The sequence below is a fragment of the Cervus canadensis genome, chromosome 4 (genome assembly GCF_019320065.1).
Source record: "Cervus canadensis isolate Bull #8, Minnesota chromosome 4, ASM1932006v1, whole genome shotgun sequence".
NCBI classification, from domain to species: Eukaryota; Metazoa; Chordata; class Mammalia; order Artiodactyla; family Cervidae; genus Cervus; species Cervus canadensis.
The window spans coordinates 134,672-154,234 of record NC_057389.1 but is presented as its reverse complement, the minus strand read 5'-3'; the positions used below and the strand labels follow the sequence as shown (position 1 = coordinate 154,234).

Sequence of the window (19,563 nt, the reverse complement as noted above, 5' to 3'; positions counted from 1 at the left end):
ATATCTATGTCTATATGTATCTATAATAGATATTTATATCTGTATATACATAGATAGTTATGTCTATATGTACATATACATTTATATGTCTATGTATATAGATATTTATGTCTCTATGAACCTAAGTATTTATACATCTATGTACCTACAATGTGTATTTCTATGCATATAGACATTTGTATATCTACATACCTAGACATTTATATCTCTATCTGGATATTTACATATCGATGTACCTAGATATTTACATTTATGTACACTTATCTATATACAAATAGATGTCTTACCAGTATAACAGGGCCTGTAGCAAAGGGAGCACTCCTACAAAAAGACCTGACTTGGCAACTGAACAAAAACAAAATAGAAAATACTCTCGGTTCACCTGCCACCAACAACACATGGTATATCAATGTTACTACAATATGAAATAAAGCTTACTTTAAAAAAATAATGCTTAGGGGGACTTCCCTGCAGTCCAGTGGTTAAGATTCTGTGCTTCAAATGCAGGGGGTGAGGGTTCGACACTTGGTCAGGGAACTAAAAACCCCACATGCCACATGGACCTGCCAGTAAATTTTTAAAAATTTAAAATAAATAAATAAGAATGCTCAGAAAGAACACACAAGGTTTTGGGTGTTTCTTCAGGTACATTCCATATTGAATTACACTCTTGGGTTAAAACTTGAAAGTTTTCACTTTCAAGGCAATCACAACTGGGAATGAAAAAGTCCTGACGCCTTGTGGCCACGTCCTGCAATAGCACCCTTAAAACTTATGCTTAAGATTTGCATTTCTCTGATAATGAGTGATGTTGAGCATCTTTTCATGTGTTTGTTAGCCATCTGTATTTCTTCTTTGGAGAAACCCACTACAATATTGTAAAGTAATTAGCCTCCAACTAATAAAAATAAATGGGAAAAAAAAAACTTATGCTTATGAGAACATTTCACGCAAAGATGGGCTCAGTAAAGGACAGAAATGGCATGGACCTAACAGAAGCAGAAGATATTAAGAAGGGGTGGCAAGAAAACACAGAAGAACTGTACAAAAAAGATCTTCATGAACCAGATAATCACGATGGTGTGATCACTCATCTAGAGCCAGACATCCTGGAATGTGAAGTCAAGTGGGCCTTAGGAGACATCACTACAAACAAAGCTAGTAGAGGTGATGGAATTCCAGTTGAGCTATTTCAGATCCTAAAAGATGATGCTGTGAAAGTGCTGCACTCAATATGCCAGCAAATTTGGAAAACTCAGCAGTGGCCACAGGACTGGAAAAGGTCAGTTTTCATTCCAATCCCAAAGAAAGGCAATGCCAAAGAATGCTCCAACTACTGCACAATTGCACTCATCTCATACACTAGCAAAATAATGCTCAAAATTCTCCAAGCCAGGCTTGAGCAATACGTGAACTGTGAACTTCTAGATCTTCAAGCTGGCTTTAGAAAAGGCAGAGAAACCAGAGATCAAATTGCCAACATCCACTGAATCATCAAAAAAGCAAGAGAGTTCCAGAAAAAATATCTATTTCTGCTTTATTGACTATGCCAAAGCCTTTGACTATGTGGGTCACAATAAACTGTGGAAAATTCCCAAACGATGGGAATACCAGACCACCTGACCTGCCTCTTGAGAAATCTGTATGGAGGTCAAGAAGCAACAGTCAGAACCAGACATGGAACAACAGACTGTTTCCAAATCGGGAAAGGAGCATATCAAGGCTATATATTGTCACCCTGCTTATTTAACTTCTATGCAGAGTACATCATGAGAAAAACTGGGCTGGATGAAGCACAAGCTAGATTCCAGATTGCTGGGAGAAATATCAGCAATGCAGATGGCACAACCCTTATTGCAGAAAGTGAAGAAGAACTAAAGAGCCTCCTGATGAAAGTGAAAGACGAGAGTGAAAATGTTGGCTTAAAGCTCAACATTCAGAAAACTAAGATCATGGCATCTGGTCCCATCACTTCATGGCAAATAGATGGGGAAACAGTGGCTGACGTTATTTCGGGGGGCTCCAAAATCACTGCAGATGGTGACTGCAGCCATGAAATTAAAAGACACTTAGTCCTTGGAAGAAAAGTTATTACCAACCTAGACAGTATATTAAAAAGCAGAGATGTTACTTTGCTGACAAAGGTCTGTCTAGTCAAGGCTATGGTTATTCCAGTGGTCATGTATGGATGGGAGAGTTGGACTGTCAAGAAATCTGACTGCTGAAGAATGGATGCTTTTGAACTGTGTTGTTGGAGAAGACTCAAGAGTCCCTTGGACTGCAAGGGGATCCAACCAGTCCATTCTAAATGAGATCAGACCTGAGTGTTCATTGAAAAGACTGATGTTGAAGCTGAAACTCCAAAGCTTTGGCCACCTTATGTGAAGAGCTGACTCATTTCAAAGGACCCTGATGCTGAGAAAGATTGAGGGCAGGAGGAGCAGGGGACGACAGAGGATGAGATGGTTGGATGGCATCTCCAACTCAATGGACACGAGTTTGGGTAAACTCCGGGAGTTACTGATAGACAGGGAGGCCTGGCGTGCTACAGTCTATAGGGCTGCAGAGTCAGACACGACTGAGTGACTGAATTGAACCGATAAGGGGAAAGAATATGAAGAAGAATAGATATCTATATCTATATCAAGAATAGATAGCTATATGTATACCAGACCAGCTGGAATGTAAGGGATGCTGATGGTGACTGGTTCTGACTCTCAAGACTTTAATCAACTGAAGCTTAGAGTTTTCCACAGCCCAAGACCCTTAATGAACATGCCTGTAAAGTTAAAGTGTTAGTCACTCACTCATGTCTGACTCTTTGCAACCCCATGGACCACCAGCCTCCTTTGTCCATGGGATTCTCCAGGCAAGAATCCTGGAGTGGACTGCCCCGCCCTCCTCTTGGGATCTTCCTCATTTAGGGGTTGAACCCGGGTCTTCTGCTATGCAGAGATTGTTTACCATCTGAGTCACCACAGAAGCCGGAACATGCCTGTACTCATAGATTAAAGCTTACCCAACTTTGTGGTTTACAGAGACACTGCTCTGGAAAGCTCGGTGGTGTTCTCCATGGTTCTGCAAGTAATACACTTTTCCTTCCCATGAGCTTTGGCTGGGTTGTACCTTCTGGCTCTACACTCACCAAGAGGTAAACTCGCTTTTCTGGTAACATTTCTCCATACAGACTCCCAACCACCACTTCATACTAATTCTACAGTCAGTCGCTTTGCTTCCAATACATGGAAATCACATTATTTTTCTGTGAGCAAAGCTACCTAAGGGCCAGAAACAGTGTCCCTATTTTATCTTGTGCAGCCAGTAGGTGTCAGGCAAACTCAGCTCAGTGGATCCACAGTCCTCCAGATCGATGCCTCGGCTTACAGAAAACACTTTCAGGGCTTTGAGATTTTCCTTATACCTCATTTCTGAAGGCTTTTCATACCTACATTACATACACAGATGGCTCATCAGTGCCACTTCCACTTTCAGGTTAAAAATCCTCCAAGTTTTTTCTAACATCCTTATTCCACGCATTGTGTTTAAATCTTTGATCATACGGCGTTTATCTTGTGTCTTATCAGAATGTAGCTAATTACACCGTTTCCCTTGAATAATGCAGTACTCACCACATAAGAGTTCTTGCGAAAACTGGATTTGATAAGGTAGGGCACAGGGGGGCCTAGGATACACTCCGGGAGCACGGTTACAGTCTGGTGGAGCCTATATGCCAGTTGAGGGCACTGGAAAGAAACATTCAGCCTGAGGACAACCCGCCGACTTGATGATCCAGGCCTAAGCGGCCATGCATGAAAACAAAGAAACCAGCCACGATGCGCATGCGCGCAGGAGGCTTGACAGACACGCCCACAGAGCAGCCAATCCCCGAGCGGTGGGGCGGTGCCTCCATCGCGCTCCCTACCCTCCGGCCGCCTATTGGCCAGACTGCCTCAGTCACAACGCCGATTGGTCGCTTGTGCCTGACAGGTACAGGCAGGCTGCTGGCTCTTCACTTCACCTCAGCGCCGAAGGACTGGACTTCGCGGAACCTCTAGCGCTCCTGGGGACAGGGTGGGCAGCGCGGCAGGACAGCGGGGAGGCTGACGGGAATGCGCCCTGCGCAGCCCTCATAAACCCTTAGCATGACGGCTTCCAATTCCAGGGTGGGAGGCCCGAAATCCTGTCAACTTTGAGTAACCTGAGTCTCGATCGGAAGGGGACTTGCCTCTCGTCAGCTTCAGGGATTACAAGTCCCTTCACCCACAGAAACACCAAAACCCTTAGTGCTGCGACCCTCAAATACCTAGATTAACCCCGGTTCCCCTCAGCCTGAGGCACCCTAAAAATACCACCCGCAGAGAGACCCAATTTCCTCAACCTCGCAGACCCTGAATCCCTCCGCCTGGGAGCTCTTAAAACTCTTCCTCCTCAAGACCCTAACTGTTCTGCCTGTCGGAGACCTAAAGTCCCTTACTAAGAAACCCCCGATTTCCTCAGCCTCACAGATCCCAAGTTTTCTCACCCTGCACATTCTACATCAGACAAAAGATCCCCAGTCTCCACTGTCTGAGGACCCCAGTTACTTCAGCCCGTGGGACCCAGATCTCCTCAAGCCGAGCGACTTCTCCCTTAGACGTAGAACCTAAGTTATGCCCAGATTTTTCTGAGTCCCCAGGAGGAGATCCTCAAAACCCTTCTTGGAGAAACATTCCCTCTGCTGCACTGGAACAGAGCCCTGATTTCAGCCTGACCCCAGTCCAGCAGTTAGGGGTTTCCGGGTCTCCTCAAGAATCCCTCCGTCACCCACAGACACATCCCTCCCAGTGCCTTCCCTCAGAGGGGCTGAATTGTAGGGGAACCAAAGAAACCAAATCTAGTTCACATTAGGCTGATCTGTTATATCTAGTCAGGATCCGTCCATCCCACCAATACCCTCACCCTGACTTTCCCCTCACCTTCCTGCCCTGGATACTCCACCCAAGGAAGACAGACCAGGCTCTGGACACTGGTCTGGGCTATCTCAGCACCTTCTTCTTCCACAGGCACCTTGGCCTTGAGCATTCCAATGGCCATGAGGCCCAACAGGTCTCCAGAGGAGAGCACTGAGGGAGATGCCGGGAGAACAGAGCGGAAGCCCACGGTGAGAGGTGGAGGCAGCAAAGCTGGGCTCTAAGCCAGCTCTATAGGAAGGACCTGGCGCTGGTCCCTGAAGCACCACAGACTGCTTGCCTGGGCAGCTGAGTGAACTTCCCTGTGACCGTACACAGGATGGGAATGCCTGGTCCTGTTTGAGATGGTGGGGGTGGAGTGGGACAAAACAGGACACTAGCTTCGTCAACTGCTCTGTGTCCAGGGAGAGTTAGGAAAATGCTCAGTGTTTGTTCAGTTAAGCAGGACACAGTCGGGAAGGAAAGCCTTCATCCCTGTCTCACACAGACCATCCAGTAGCTTCAGGCTACTCCCTGCACAAAAGGTGGAGGAGAAGGCCCAGCTCTAAGGTCTGACTTAGATTAGTAAATCACTGATGAAATCTATTATTTTCCTTAGGACAAAGATGCTTTCAAAGACATCTCCGTATACTTCTCCAAGGAACAATGGGAAGAGATGGGAGAATGGGAAAAAATCCGATATAGGAATATGAAAAGAAACTACGAAGCGCTGATTGCTATAGGTAACAGGAAGTGCTGGGTGCCTGTGAGCTTGGGAAACATGAAACAGGTCTTCACCCTCAGTGTTCACTTGGCCAGCTCTTAGGTAGCTTCATCTGCTCACAGTTCCCTTTTGTGTAGAGACTAACCTGGAGGAAATGTTTACAGTTTTGTACCAAAGGGAGGTTGACCCTACAGTGCAGAGCTCACCTCTTGCCTTATTCTAGATTCCCCCAGCCCATCCTACAGATTTCCTTGACTTTGTGACACTTCCCATTGCTTCTATGCTTTGTTTCTCTTTCTTAGAACAAATGTTTTGCTTCTTTCCAGGTTTCAGAGCCACTCGACCGGATTTCATGCATCACCGCAGGCAGGTCATCAAGCCCCAGGTAGATCACCCTGAGGATTCTGATGAAGAATGGACACCAAGGCAGCAAGGTGAGAGGCCAGGAGGATGTGGAGGTGTCTTCCTGAAACCAGCCTGGGCTTAGGTCTCAACTACATCTCAGCCAGTAGTAGGGAAAACATAATTTTCAGCATTCTGAAGTAGTTGTGGCTGAATATTGACATTAGCCTGAATGAAGATGAATGTATAGGTTTTCCAGTGTAATTCTCAAAAGTTTTATGGTTACAATTTATCATTCTTTTTACAAAGAATTATTTTTGCTAAACATTCTTAGTGAAAGGCAGTTAAAGAAACCTTAGAAATAAATTCACCAAACAGATTTAATACTAATCTCATTGGTTATTGGATTAAATCTCTTCGAAGAAGAAATGATTAACATATTATGTCAAGATACATTATTTATGTATGTATATAAAACAAAACCTGTGATCTTCTTACCCTAAGGTTCAACTAATTCTATATTTTGATTCTGGGAAAGGGTTGGAGAGAACTATTTATTCTCCATGATCTTTCCCACATTTCACTGACCAGAGATGGCATCAGGTAAATAAAATGAAGTACACTTATTATAAAATAGAAGTGAGCACTCACTTCCTCTTCAGCTGCTCAAAGAGTTTAGAAGAGTTAATCTGCATCACTGGAGACAACAATTTAGATAGTTCTATGATTCTCCATCTATGGATTTATGTTCTCCCAGATTTTTAAAAATTATTTATTTAGTTTTGGCTGCACTGGGTCTTTGTTGCTGTCCATGGGCTTTCTCTGGTTGCTGTGAGTGTCTTCTTGTTGCAGGGCATATGCAGGCTCTGTAGTTTGTGACACACAGGCTTAGCTGCCCCGCAGAAAGTGGAATCTCCCTGGACCAGCCATCAAACCTTTGTCCTCTGCATTGGCAGGCAGATTCTAATCCATTGTGCACCAGAGAAGTCCCTCTGTTCCCTGAGGTTATTAAAACTAGTGAAAGGGACATGAAAAGCAAACATTTGGTTGTCTGCAAAGGTTTTGACATAAGGAGAGATTCTTCATAAGGAATACATACGCCTCGGTTCACCATACGCCTGCACGTCTATATTTACCTTTTTACCAATTTCTGAGTGTATGGCACACTGTTGCTAACTATGTGCACGTTAGTGTTAGTGACCATAGTGCTAATGGCTCAGTCATGTCTGACTCTGCGTACCCATAGACTGTAGCCCACCAGGCTCCTCTGTCTGTGGGATTCTCTAGGCAAGAATCCTGGAGTAGGTTGCCATCTCCTGCTCCAGGTGATCTTCCCAACCCAGGGATTGAGCCTGCATCTGTTGCATCTCCTGCATTGCAGGTGGATTTTTTACCACTGAGCCACCGGGGATATACATACACATGGTTGTACAACAAATCTGTAGAAATGTTACTTCTTGCGTGACTGAAGTCCTAACCCACTGAGTAACAATTCTCCAACCGTTCCTCCTCACAGCCCTTGGCAACCACGATTATATTTTCTGTTTCTACGGATTTGATTAATTTAGATACCTCATCGAAGTGGAATCAGGCAATATTTGTCTTTTTTGATTGGTTCATTTCACTTAGTATAATATCATCAAGGCCCATCCATGATGTAGCATATGACAGAATTCATTTTTAAGGCTTCAAAGCATTCCATTGTGTGCATGTGGATATAAGGGCTATAACATATATCATATATATAATCTTTATCTTTTATCCACCAATGAACATTTAGATTGCTTACACATCTTGCCCATTGGGAATAATGCAGAAAGGACCATACATGTGCCCACTATTTATTCAATAACTTGCTTTCAATTTTTTTATGGAAATACACTTTTGAGTGGGACTGCTAGATCATACAGCAGTTCTAATTTTCTGTGGAAACTCCATACTGTTTTCTAGAAAGCTTGCAACATTTTACACTGCCAAAAATAGTGTATAAGTGTTCCAATTTCTCCATATCCTTACCAAGCTTGCTATTGTCTTCTTAGACATATTGCCCATCGCAGAAGGTTTCACTTTGTATTTCCCTATTGATTAGTAATATTGAGCATCTTTTCATATGTTTGTTGGCAATTTGTGTATTTTCCCTGGAGAAATGTCTATTCAATTCCTTTTCTCACTGTTAGTCAGCTCAGACTGCCATAACAAAGCAGACTGCATTCCTTAAACCACAGAAATTTGTTTTCTTACAATGCTGGAGCATGGAAATTTGATATCAAGGTGCCATCATGGTCAATCAGGTTCTCTTCCTGGCTTATAGGGAGCCTTCATACTGGTGTATGCTTATTAACCCCTTATCAGATGCATATTTTACAAATATTTTCTACCATCCTGTATGTGGCCTTCTCAACTCTGTTCAGTGTCCTTTGCTGCACAGAGGTTTTAAGATTAATCTCATTTGTCTATTTTTACTTTGGTACTAATACTTGTGCCCTTGGCACCATATCTAAGAAATCATTGCTGATTCAATGTCGTGAAGCTTCACCCTTGTTTTCTTCTAAGAGTATTATCAAGTCTTGCATTTAGGTCTTTAATCCGTTCTGAGTTGATTTTTCTTCAAGATGTATGATGTTCATTATTTTGCACATGGTTATTTTGTTTCCCCAGCACCATTCATTACAGGTATTAAACTTTCCCCATTATCTTGACACCCTAGATGAAGATCATTAGACCATGTATCCAAGAGTTTATTTCTGGCTGTCTACTCTGTTCCATTGATTGACATATCTGTCTTTATGCCAGCCAGCTTCCTCAGTGGCTCAGCAGGTGAAGAATCTGCCTTCAGTGCAGGAGACACAGGAGATGAGGGTTCAATCCATGGGTTAAGAAGATCCCCTGGAGAAGGAAATGGCAACCCTGTCCAGTGTTCTTGACTGAGAAATCCGCTGGACAGAGGAGTCTGGTGGGCTACAGCCCAAAAGGTCACAAAAAGTCAAGAAGACTGAGCGACTAAGCACACATTTTTTGCCAAATCTACCTTCTTTTGGTTCCTGTACCTTTGTAGTGTTCTGAAATCAGAGGCCTCCAGCTTTGCTGTTCTTTCTAAGATTGCTTTGCCTATTTGGGGTGCTCTGAGATTCCGTGTTAACTGTTGGATGGATTTTCTATATCTAAAAAAATTCCATTGGGATTTTAATAGGAATTGCATTGAATCTTTAAATTGCTTTGGGTAGTATGAACAGCTTAATATTATTAAGCCTCCTAATCCATAAACATGAGACACCTATGTATTTATGTCGGATTCCTTTCAGCAATACTTTGTAGTTTTCAACATATAAGTCTTTCATCTCCTTAAGTTTATTCCTAATTACTTCATTCTTTTCAATGCTATTATAAATAAGATTATTTGTCCAGTGGCTAAGACTCCACACTCCCAGTGCAGAGAACTTGGGTTCAGTCCCTAGTCAGGGAACTAGATCACACATGCCACAACAAAGACCTGGTACAAACAAATAAATAAAGATAAATATATATTTTTTAATTTAGCTGTTCAGTATAGCTTTAGAAAAATAAAAAATAAATAGGACTGTTTTCTTATTTTCCTTTGTGGAATGGTCATTCTTCATGCATGGAAATATATCTGAATGTTGATTTTTTTTTTTTTTTTTGAATGTTGATTTTGTACCGTGCAACTTTCTATGCCGGATTTGTGTGTGTGTGTATTTAAAGATTTTTCTGCACATGAAACCATGGCCCTGTGAACAGACATAATTTTACTTCTTTCTTTCCAAATGGAAACCTTTTGTTTCCATTTCTAACCTAAAGCCCTGGCTAGGAGTTCTAATATTATGGTGAACAGAAATGTTGATAATGGGCATCCTAGGCTTTTTTACTTAATCGTAGAAGTTTTCAGCTTTTCACTGATGACTATGATGTTAGAGGTAGACTTTCAATATATGACCTTTATTATATTGCAGTCACTTCCTCGTATTTCTACATTGATGAGTACTTTTGTCATGAAAGGCTACTAAATTTATTAGATACTTTATGAACATCAGATGGGGCACAGATGAAGTTTCATAATTTTTTTCAATTTTAAGAAAATTATGTAATGCTCCTAGTGAAACCATGGGAGTTGATGATACAGAAATCATCTTCCATTCCTCCTTTGGTAATCCTTGTCCTTGTCACTCTCTGGCTCAGGATTATGTGTCCTTAATTAGAATACCCAGAGTTTGGAAACATTTCCCAACCAAAACACTGATTCTCATCATTTTTTAGGTAAACCTTCTTCTTTGGCCTTCAGAGTGGAGCACAGTAAACACCAGAAGGTGAGTATTTCCCAAATCCTGTTGCCAAAATGTCCTCCTCATGGATCCAGGCACAGGTGAGAATAGGAGAAAACACAGAGATCCTTGAGACAGCTGCCATCCTGCCCTGAATCTTTAGTACACTGTCTGATATCATCACCATCTTTACAGTTAGTAAGAAAAACAACCATAGTATCCTGTTCTATTGTTACATTATTTTCATAATATTTCAGACTTTAAGCATTTTATGTAAATAAACTTACTTAAACCTTAAATCAATCCTACTGTACCTATAAGTAGATATATAGCTATCACCATTATAGATCCAAAAAAATGAGGTAAAAAACATTTGATTGTATGCCTGTGATCACAGTATCACTGGTAGTGCAATCTAAACCAATGCACATTCTCTAAACCACTTACAAACTGATTAAAACTTCCATAGTTCTATGAAGCTTATTCATACATCTTTATATCATTCATCTGAGAGATGTTTTCAACCTCAGTTCTTTTGTGCTGTGCTAGGGAGGGATATGCTAAGAAATCTGACTAAGAGAAGCTTAAGGACATGCTGGGCAGTTTGTAGAGGGGACAGTCCAAGATGAAGAAGGAGACAGGATCCCTACCTCAGAACCTCCCACTCCAATAAGAGGAAGCAACTCGCAACCCTGAGAAGCCTCAGGTTTGTGACTGAAAAGCAACAAATAAGAAAATAACAGAAGGAGTTCACATAGATTACCCACTTTTGAGTAGAAACTCATCATCTGGGCATCATTTCAAATTCTCCTTCTTGCAGGAGGGAGTAACAGCTCCTCCTCTGAGCTCTAATAGGCAACTCTCCTGTTTGGAATCATTTGTTTAGCCTACCCCTGTGTTGTGAGCTTTGAGATCCTAGCCAACACCCATTCATTCTCAGAAGTCCAAGCCCAGCTCAAAGCCCCTGAGGGAACACTGAATGTTTTGTGAATGAGTGACTCCACATTTGAGCATTCATCTAGGAGTAGAAAGGTCAAAGAATGCTGAAGATAGTATCTGTGAGCTAGACTTCAATTATAGATGCAGTTTAGGGAATAAATTGATACCAGGGATGTACGCTCACGTTCTTACTGTATTAAATAGCTCACACAACAATTTGTTGAAGGTTATTAAATTTCATGTCCACTATAATATTAAGAATTAGCCTGTATACCAATGAATGGATCAGGAGAATGAGCAGAACGAGCTAGTCATACAGCCTTGTTCAAGGAGAACTGATGAGACCAGCTACTTTAATTCCAAACATTGTCTATAGGACATGGCAACCTGCAACTTTCATCTCATTTTCTTTATTGTCTAAATGTGTTTCTGCCGATCGTCTTTTCTCTTCTCAATCTCACTGCTTTGTCACCTTATTTTCCAGATGTGTTTTGTCCCCTCTGTAATTTTCCATACTTCCTCATCCATCAAAGGGCCACTAATTAATAGAACACCCCCGATTCTCTCTACAAGCTCTTACCCTCTTCTTTCCCTGACCTCCAGCTATTCTTCCTCCCTTGCTCTCACTTTTATGCAGAAAGTTGAAGGGGAAGAACCTTAAGATATGAATTCTAGCTTTGATTCACTATCCACCTAGGTCCTTTTGTTACACTCCAATGTTCAGACCCACCCCCCTCCAAATCAGGTATTTCTAAGAATTGTCAAAGTATTAAATAAAATCATGCATGTGAAAACACTTCATAAAGTCCTAAAGAACTAAAGAACTGCATGTTGTCTCTTACTCACATGGAAGAGAATGTCCAGGGCACCATTAAGTAAGGAATCTAGTTTGAAGGAATTGCCGGGAGAAGCAAAATCGCTGAAGACAAGTGGCTCCAAGCAGGCTCAGAAACCAGTGCCCCATCACAGAAAAGCAAGGACCCCTGAACAGCACCCCAGACAAAAAGTCGGTGAGAGAAATTTGGGGAGTTCCTCTAATTACTTCCTCTAATCCCTGTAGAAAAGCTAATAAGTGTGACCTAGGTGTGTGGCATGGACTTTGGGTAGGCGGGGGTTTAAGCTGGACTGATCTGAGACATGAAGTTAGCACTGGGGCCTTGGGAAAATCTTATACATTTTCTGAGGTCCTGATTGCTATGTGTAAAGTGAAGATAAGGAAACATAACTCATACAGTGCTTGAAAGCCTTACATTAAATGCAAAAATCTGACATCTACAAGTAGTTCAATAAATCCAGCTGTGATGATGGGAACCGTGCTTTGTTAGTGTTTATGCCCAGACCTCTGCTCAGTGCCTTACATGTCATGTGCCCTTATCATATATTTTCTGAGTAGATGTGTCAGTGAACTATTTCCTAAGTAGGAAGGTTGGGAAGTTAAACCTACTAACGGGAAGTGCAGGACACTATCACTGAACTGGGCATCTGTGGTCAGTGGAGCCTCAGTCTCCTGAACCAGTAGTTAAAGGGAGAAGAAACAAAGTATAGAGGAGGGACTTCCTGGGGGTTAAGTGGTTAAGACTCCACGCTTCCACTGCAGGAGGTGTGGGTTCCATTCCTAGTCAGGGAACTAAGATCCCACAAGCCATGCAGTGTGGCCAAGAAATAAATAATGTAACATGAAAACATAAAATTACAAAAGTAAAAGTTTGAAAAATACATGTAAGAATGTTTTAACAAAGTGTATAGATGGACAGGTAGGAGATCTCACACTTTCTGATAAAACAGGGACTAACTCCCCAGACCCCACCAGGCTTGCTTAGCTTCTGTTCTCCATATTAGAACTCAGAAGAAAAGAGACTGGAGTGAAGAGGTACAGTCTACGGGAAAGAAAGGGCCACATATACCAAGAGGTCAGCGAGCCCCAGGATGACGACTACCTCTGTGAGTGACCCCGCTGGCCCACTCATGGAGAAGCGGCTAGGAGTCCTTGGTCCACTAACGTCACCCCACCATTTGGTCCCCCAGCCGTCCCCTTCCTCTATGACTTGGGGTGCAGGATCGAGGCCAAATGCCATGAATGCCCCAGTTCCTTCTAAGGTCGTTATGACCAGCAACATCACTATACCTCCTCTCATCCCTGTTCTCACCTCCAGATTGTGAGGAGTGTCAGAACTTCTTCATCGACAGCTGTGCTGCCCATGGGCCCCCAACCTTTGTAAAGGACTGTGCAGTGGAAAAGGGGCATGCCAACCGCTCAGCCCTCACGCTGCCCCCTGGCTTAAGCATCAGACTGTCGGGCATCCCTGACGCTGGGCTTGGAGTGTGGAACGAGGCATCAGATCTGCCGCTGGGCCTGCACTTTGGCCCCTATGAGGGCAAGATCACAGACGATGAAGAGGCTGCCAACAGTGGATACGCCTGGCTGGTGAGAAGCACCTGCTTCCCTATCCTCTGGCTTCTAATCACTTGTATGTGGTGGGGGCTATTTCATGTCTACATGCGAGGATGCAGATGGTGATAACACGGTTGGCAATGACACAGTCAGCCCTGTGTACTGTGTGCCCTGGGCGTGAACACAGGACTTCCATCTAAAGGTCAGAGGAGAGGTGGGACCACAGTGTAGAGACACTCAGGACCTCCATCTAAAGGTCAGAGGAGAGGAGGGAACACAGTGTACAGACACTCAGAACCTCTATCTAAAGGTCAGATTAGCGGTGGGACCACAGTCTACAGACACTCAGGACCTCTATCTAAAGGTCAGAGGAGAGGTGGGAACACAGTGGTCCAGGCACACAGAAGTGACTCCTCCCTTGTGGAGTCCTTGCCTTCAATGAACCAAGAGTCTCAGACTTGGAATGATGAATAAGGAGCTTACCGTGGGGTCCGACTGGCAGGTAAATCCATGCAGGCTGAAAAGCACCAATGACTGCACAGGGAATTAGCTCTTCTACTGCTTCCTACCAAAAAATAAAAGAGAAGGAAAGAAAGAGGAAAGCTTGTAACTCTTTCTCTGACACTCAGATCACCAAAGGGAGGAACTGCTATGAGTATGTGGATGGAAAGGACACGTCTTGGGCCAACTGGATGAGGTGAGTGCAGTGAGTCTGCAGTGTGTAGACAGTGAGACTCCCTCCATCCCACACCCCTTTCCTTCTCAACCCGGCTCCCTCAACAGCTTTCACATTTCCTTCCTCTTTTCCCTCCATATCATGCTCTTTCATTTCAAAAGACACTAGAAAGAAGGAAATAAAAATATGGCATGTGCCGTCAAGACACAAGTCTATATGCTGAACAAAACTGGTGGACTTGAAAACAACTTGAGGAGTCTAGATTCACCAGGGACACTTTAACTCACTTAATGGACACTTACCTCGCACTTTTTGTTTCGGTTTAGACAGTGAACTTCGTTACTGAAGCAGATCACACAACCCATGCCCTTTTGGAGAAGATACTGCAAACAGACATTAGCCAATTGATTTTAGGAACAGTAACCTTATTTTTTCTATCTTTGAGTAACTGCACAGCGCCAGGATAACCTAATACAGGAGACCTTGACTCTATGTGGGAAACAACCTCCTCAGTCTTGGTTGGAGTGAGAAGTGGGCCCTGAGGCCTCACAAGGAATGGGGGGCAGCATGGCCCTGAGCAGGGCCATTCTCTGAGGGCCTCTCCTTTCATCAGGGCAGGCAGACAGTGAACAAACTATTACTGTTCTGTGTCTCAAGCTATATCAGAGCTCTCTCCAAGTGTCCGTGGAGGGGTTGGGCAAGTGAATAGGACCCTGGATACACGTGGGGAGATGGGAGAAAGCCTCGGGGGAGAAGGCAGGCTGGGGTGAGTGCTGAGGGCTGCGTGTTAGCCAAGGAGCACCAAGTCCTGTGGATGAAAGAGAACTTAACTCAGAGTTTAGAGGAGCTGGAGGTCACCAGCCTCACGGACAGTCCAGGTGGAGATGAGTCTTGAACTGGGATCCGGAAAATGGCTAATTAGGTAAGGAGAGAAAAGCATGGGAATTCACATGGCCTGGTTGAAGGTGTGAATAGAAGGTCCACATGAGGGGCGGCCTCGGAGGCGGAAGGCAAGGAGCTGGGCATGGTCGGAGAGTGGAGGGCACTCATCACCTGAGGTTTCTTTCCCTTTCCCGGCCTCGCCCCCAGGTATGTGAACTGTGCCCGGGACGACGAGGAGCAGAACCTGGTGGCCTTCCAGTATCACGGGCAGATCTTCTACCGAACCTGCCAGGTGGTCAGGCCGGGCTGTGAGCTGCTGGTCTGGTACGGGGACGAGTATGGTCAGGACCTTGGCATCAAGCGGAACAGCAGGGGGAAGAGTGAGCTCGCGACCGGGGGAGGTGAGTGTCAGCACTCTTCCAGCACCCCACCCCATCCTGGGAGCCTCCGTGGTCCGATTTCAAAGCAGAGTACCATCTAGTCCAAAGTCAGTAGAGTTGCAATTAAAATGCCTCAGAATTTGATTCTTTTCATATGATTGTTAGGAAAAATTTTTATATTAAAAATGCTAGTTCTAATATTTAATATTTCATTCAAAAAAATATGTAACATCACCTTCTGCTGAAAGGCTGAGAAGCAAAAAGCAACATTTCTAGCACCTACCAGCTCTTTGCCCTTATCTTTTTCTTCCTCATTTCCTCCCATTTCTAAGCGACACATGTGCAATGATGTGCATTCAGTTACTGTTCCAGTTTGCTGTCATGTGAGTTCACACTCTGTGCCAGACGGGGCTCCACGCACCGAAACAGACAGAACCACTGCCCTGGGCAGCAGGGGCTTCACACCAGACAGGGGCTGGTGCTCTGAGGAAAACCAGCGCAGGGAACGTGCCTCGGGTCAGCGTGAGCAGAGGGTGGGGTGTGGTGCAGGACGGTGCAGCAGGGTCTCTGCAGAGATAACACCTGTGGGGAAGGATTCCAGGCAGGGGAGCAGCCAGTGCCTCAGACACAGGGCCGGGAAGAGAGACCATGCCAGGGGTCATGGGAGGAAGCACAGAGGGAGAGAAGGAGGCTGGATGGGACACGGAAGCCGCAGAGCCTGTGTCCACATGCAGGCCCCAGGGGTCCTCCTGGGTGACACAGAACAACCGCGCGGCTTTCTGCTGCAAGCAGCATGTTCTCTGTGCTAAGATGATGCTTTGGTTCATTTTGGGGACGAGACATCAGCGAGGAGCCCCCTCAGAGGTCAGTTCATTGCCAGACATGAGGGGAGAGTGGGCTGTCTGAAGATGCTTTTGAGTGAGGATGTGAAGAGTCTGGCTGGAGATGTATTTTTAAATCGGGCTTCCTAGTGCATGTTGAATGGACTAAGCCTGAATGTAATAAATGGGGTATGAGTACTGGTGAGGCTTGAGAAAGGATATGACTTTATTTTATGATCTATGGGAAACGGAGAGAGGAGCAGTTTGTGAACCAGTTTGGGCAGCAGGGGCCAGAGACCTGTAGTCAGTGGGACCTGGGCCGCTCGGTCTCATCCAGTATCAACCCCACTTCCTGCAGAGATCGGCACAAAGGCTGCTCTTTGAACAAGGAGCCACAAAGTCAGATTTACCCACACCTGCTCTAACCACCCCCTGTGCTGCCTCCCATATGCAGAGAACTCCAGACCAGGCGTCCCTAACTTAATAGACCCTTTCCCCTCACAGGGAGCCACTCAGGAGATTTCACCTAAGTCATCAAGTCTTATCCCTCAGTAGGGTAAATACCTGTGGCCACTGAGACATGACATTTCAGATACTTACACGCAAGGAAAGTCCCTGCAGATCCACCTCTATCAGGAGAGACACTGCCTCTGATGCTGCTGGAAGGTCCCTATCTGGGTGATATGTAGAAAAGGCCCCTGAGACCAACTTCCTGCATTTCTGTAGATGTAGAGAATAAGAGTGGAGTGGAAACGTGGACTATAAAGACACACTCGATGGGAGACAAATCGTGCACTGTCAACACTTAGATAATTGGTGAGGCAGGCCTGACCACAGCAAACCAGCTACCTGACCCAAAGCTTCCTCTTTCAGCAGAACCGAAGCCCAAGATCCACCCATGTGCCTCCTGCTCTCTGGCCTTCTCCAGTCAGAAATTCCTCAGCCAACACACCCAACGCAGTCACCCCTCTCAGACCCTCCTGAGACCATCTGAAAGAGACCTCCTGCAACCAGAGGATCCCTGCCCAGGCAATCAAAATCAGCGATATTCAGATCCACACAGCCCGAGCGACAAACCTGAGGGTCAGGAGGCCAAGGACAGGCCCCAACAATTGCTGAAAAGCATAAGGCTGAAGAGGATTTCAAGGGCCTCTTCCTACTCACCCGGAGGACAAATGGGGGGTTCTGGGGTGCATGAGAGAATGAAAGACGAGCCCAGCACAAGCCAGAAACTGAATCCAGAGGACACAGGCTCATTACTCACGGGGGCAGGGGTCTCGGGGGTTATGAGGGTCACGTACGGAGAGTGTGAGCAAGGCTCCAAGGACAGGTCAAGTCTCAGCACACACGAGAGGACACACACAGGGGAGAAGCCCTATGTTTGTGGGGAGTGTGGGCGAAGCTTCCATCGGAAGTCAGCCCTCATCAGACACCAGAGGACACACACAGGGGAGAAGCCCTATGTTTGCGGGGAGTGTGGGCGAAGCTTCAGTCAGAAGTCCCATCTCATCTCACACCAGAGGACACACACAGGGGAGAAGCCCTATGTTTGCGGGGAGTGTGGGCGAAGCTTCCATTGGAAGTCAGTCCTCATCAGACACCAGAGGACACACACAGGGGAGAAGCCCTATGTTTGCAGGGATTGTGGGCGAAGCTTCAGTCAGACGGCTCATCTCATCTCACACAAGAGGACACACACAGGGGAGAAGCCCTATGTTTGCGGGGAGTGTGGGCGAAGCTTCAGTCGGAAGTCCCTCCTCATCACCCACCAGAGGACACACACAGGGGAGAAGCCCTACGTTTGCGGGGAGTGTGGGCGAAGCTTCAGTCAGAAGTCCGTCCTCATCTCACACAAGAGGACACACACAGGGGAGAAGCCCTATGTTTGCGGGGAGTGTGGGCGAAGCTTCAGTCAGAAGACCCATCTCATCAGACACCAGAGGACACACACAGGGGAGAAGCCCTATGTTTGCAGGGAGTGTGAGTGAGTCATGACCAACAAACCACACCTTAGCCACAGGAGGATTACTGCAGCCACCCCATGCCTCCGCTCTAAGGGGGCCTCAGAGGAGGTCTGAGACCCGTTACTATCCCCAGAAGTATCACGAGAGACTTCCCAGTGGTCCAGTTGCCAAGACTCAAATGCAGAGACCCACGTTCAATACCTGATTGGGGAACTAGCTCCCACAGGCTGCAACTAAGACACAGCACAGCCGAATAAATAAATAGATAATAAATATTTTAAAGAAAGAGTGTGATAAGCACAGAATTACTTGTTAAATAGACCTTTCACTTTCGTGACAGGAGAGGAGGTAGATAAACAGCAGAGGGTTTCTTAAGTGTTCTGGAGATGTTCATGCCAATTGCCTTCGTGGTTTTTTAGTACTCCTCTTCTAATAAATTTTGTCTCCAAACAAATCTGAAGCCCAGACTATGTACTCATTCCCTGCTTATCACTGACAGTAGAGGAGTCCAGTCATAGCTTAACCCCTGGGAAGGCATAATTGTGGAGCCAAGTCAGTTAGGTCACTGGACAGTCAGTTCCTGGGTCCAGGGAGAGGAATGTAGAGTTGAGTCAGACTCACCAGAGAAGGTAATTCCCTGGCCTCCTGGGAAGTGTGGCCTCTCCTCCTTATAGCCTTCGCTCTCCTTTGGCCTCTCCTGGTTGCCCTCTGGTTTACTCTGACTTCTGTAGCTGCAAAGGTGAAGGCCACGTGCACGTGTGTGTGTGTGTGCGCGCGCCTGGCTCAGCATGGGCCATCTGGTCTCTGCCGTTCCCTGCGGGTCATCACAGCATCTGGACTCCAGATTCGACCTCAGGGGTCCAGTTCTCAGCCCTGCCCCCAGCAGCTGTGTGAGCTGAGGCAAGATGCTCAACCTCTCTGTGTCTCTAACCTCACTGTGATACGGGGTGGGAGCACCAGCATTTTTGGTCTGATGCGTAAGCACAAGCGGAATCTGGCAGAGGCTGGCTGAGAACGAAAGCCACACCTTTGCTTTCCTTTGTGTTTTTTTCCTTAATCTTTTTTTATTTTTTAATGGAAGGATAATTGCTTTACACAATTTGTTTTCTGAATGTCCTTCAGCCCCCACACCTTCCAAGTCTTCAGAGCTAGACGAGGAAGGGTCCGTTTAGGCACTGGGCTGCCCTGATGAGGGAGTGTGAGGTCAGGGGTGCGAAGGGAGGCCGACCTCCCTTCGC

General features: G+C 45.4%; 1 protein-coding gene and 1 long non-coding RNA gene across 2 annotated transcripts; one reads left to right on the top strand and one right to left on the bottom strand.

Annotated features, from left to right (window-relative positions):
• The first annotated feature begins 5,071 nt into the window (after positions 1–5,071).
• LOC122441024 (histone-lysine N-methyltransferase PRDM9-like) lies at positions 5,072–18,389 on the top strand. The gene is made up of 10 exons (XM_043467652.1): positions 5,072–5,147; positions 5,555–5,671; positions 5,979–6,086; positions 10,267–10,316; positions 12,064–12,220; positions 13,050–13,151; positions 13,364–13,635; positions 14,232–14,299; positions 15,368–15,561; positions 17,238–18,389. Exons 1-10 carry the CDS (start codon positions 5,072–5,074, stop codon positions 18,347–18,349), a joined length of 2,256 nt encoding a protein of 751 aa, XP_043323587.1. The 3' UTR covers positions 18,350–18,389.
• Positions 10,885–14,142, bottom strand: LOC122441025. The gene is made up of 3 exons (XR_006269172.1): positions 14,086–14,142; positions 12,057–12,193; positions 10,885–10,985 (listed from the first exon to the last, which is right to left on the bottom strand). It is a non-coding gene; the product is annotated as an uncharacterized LOC122441025 (long non-coding RNA).
• Positions 18,390–19,563: the final 1,174 nt, after the last annotated feature.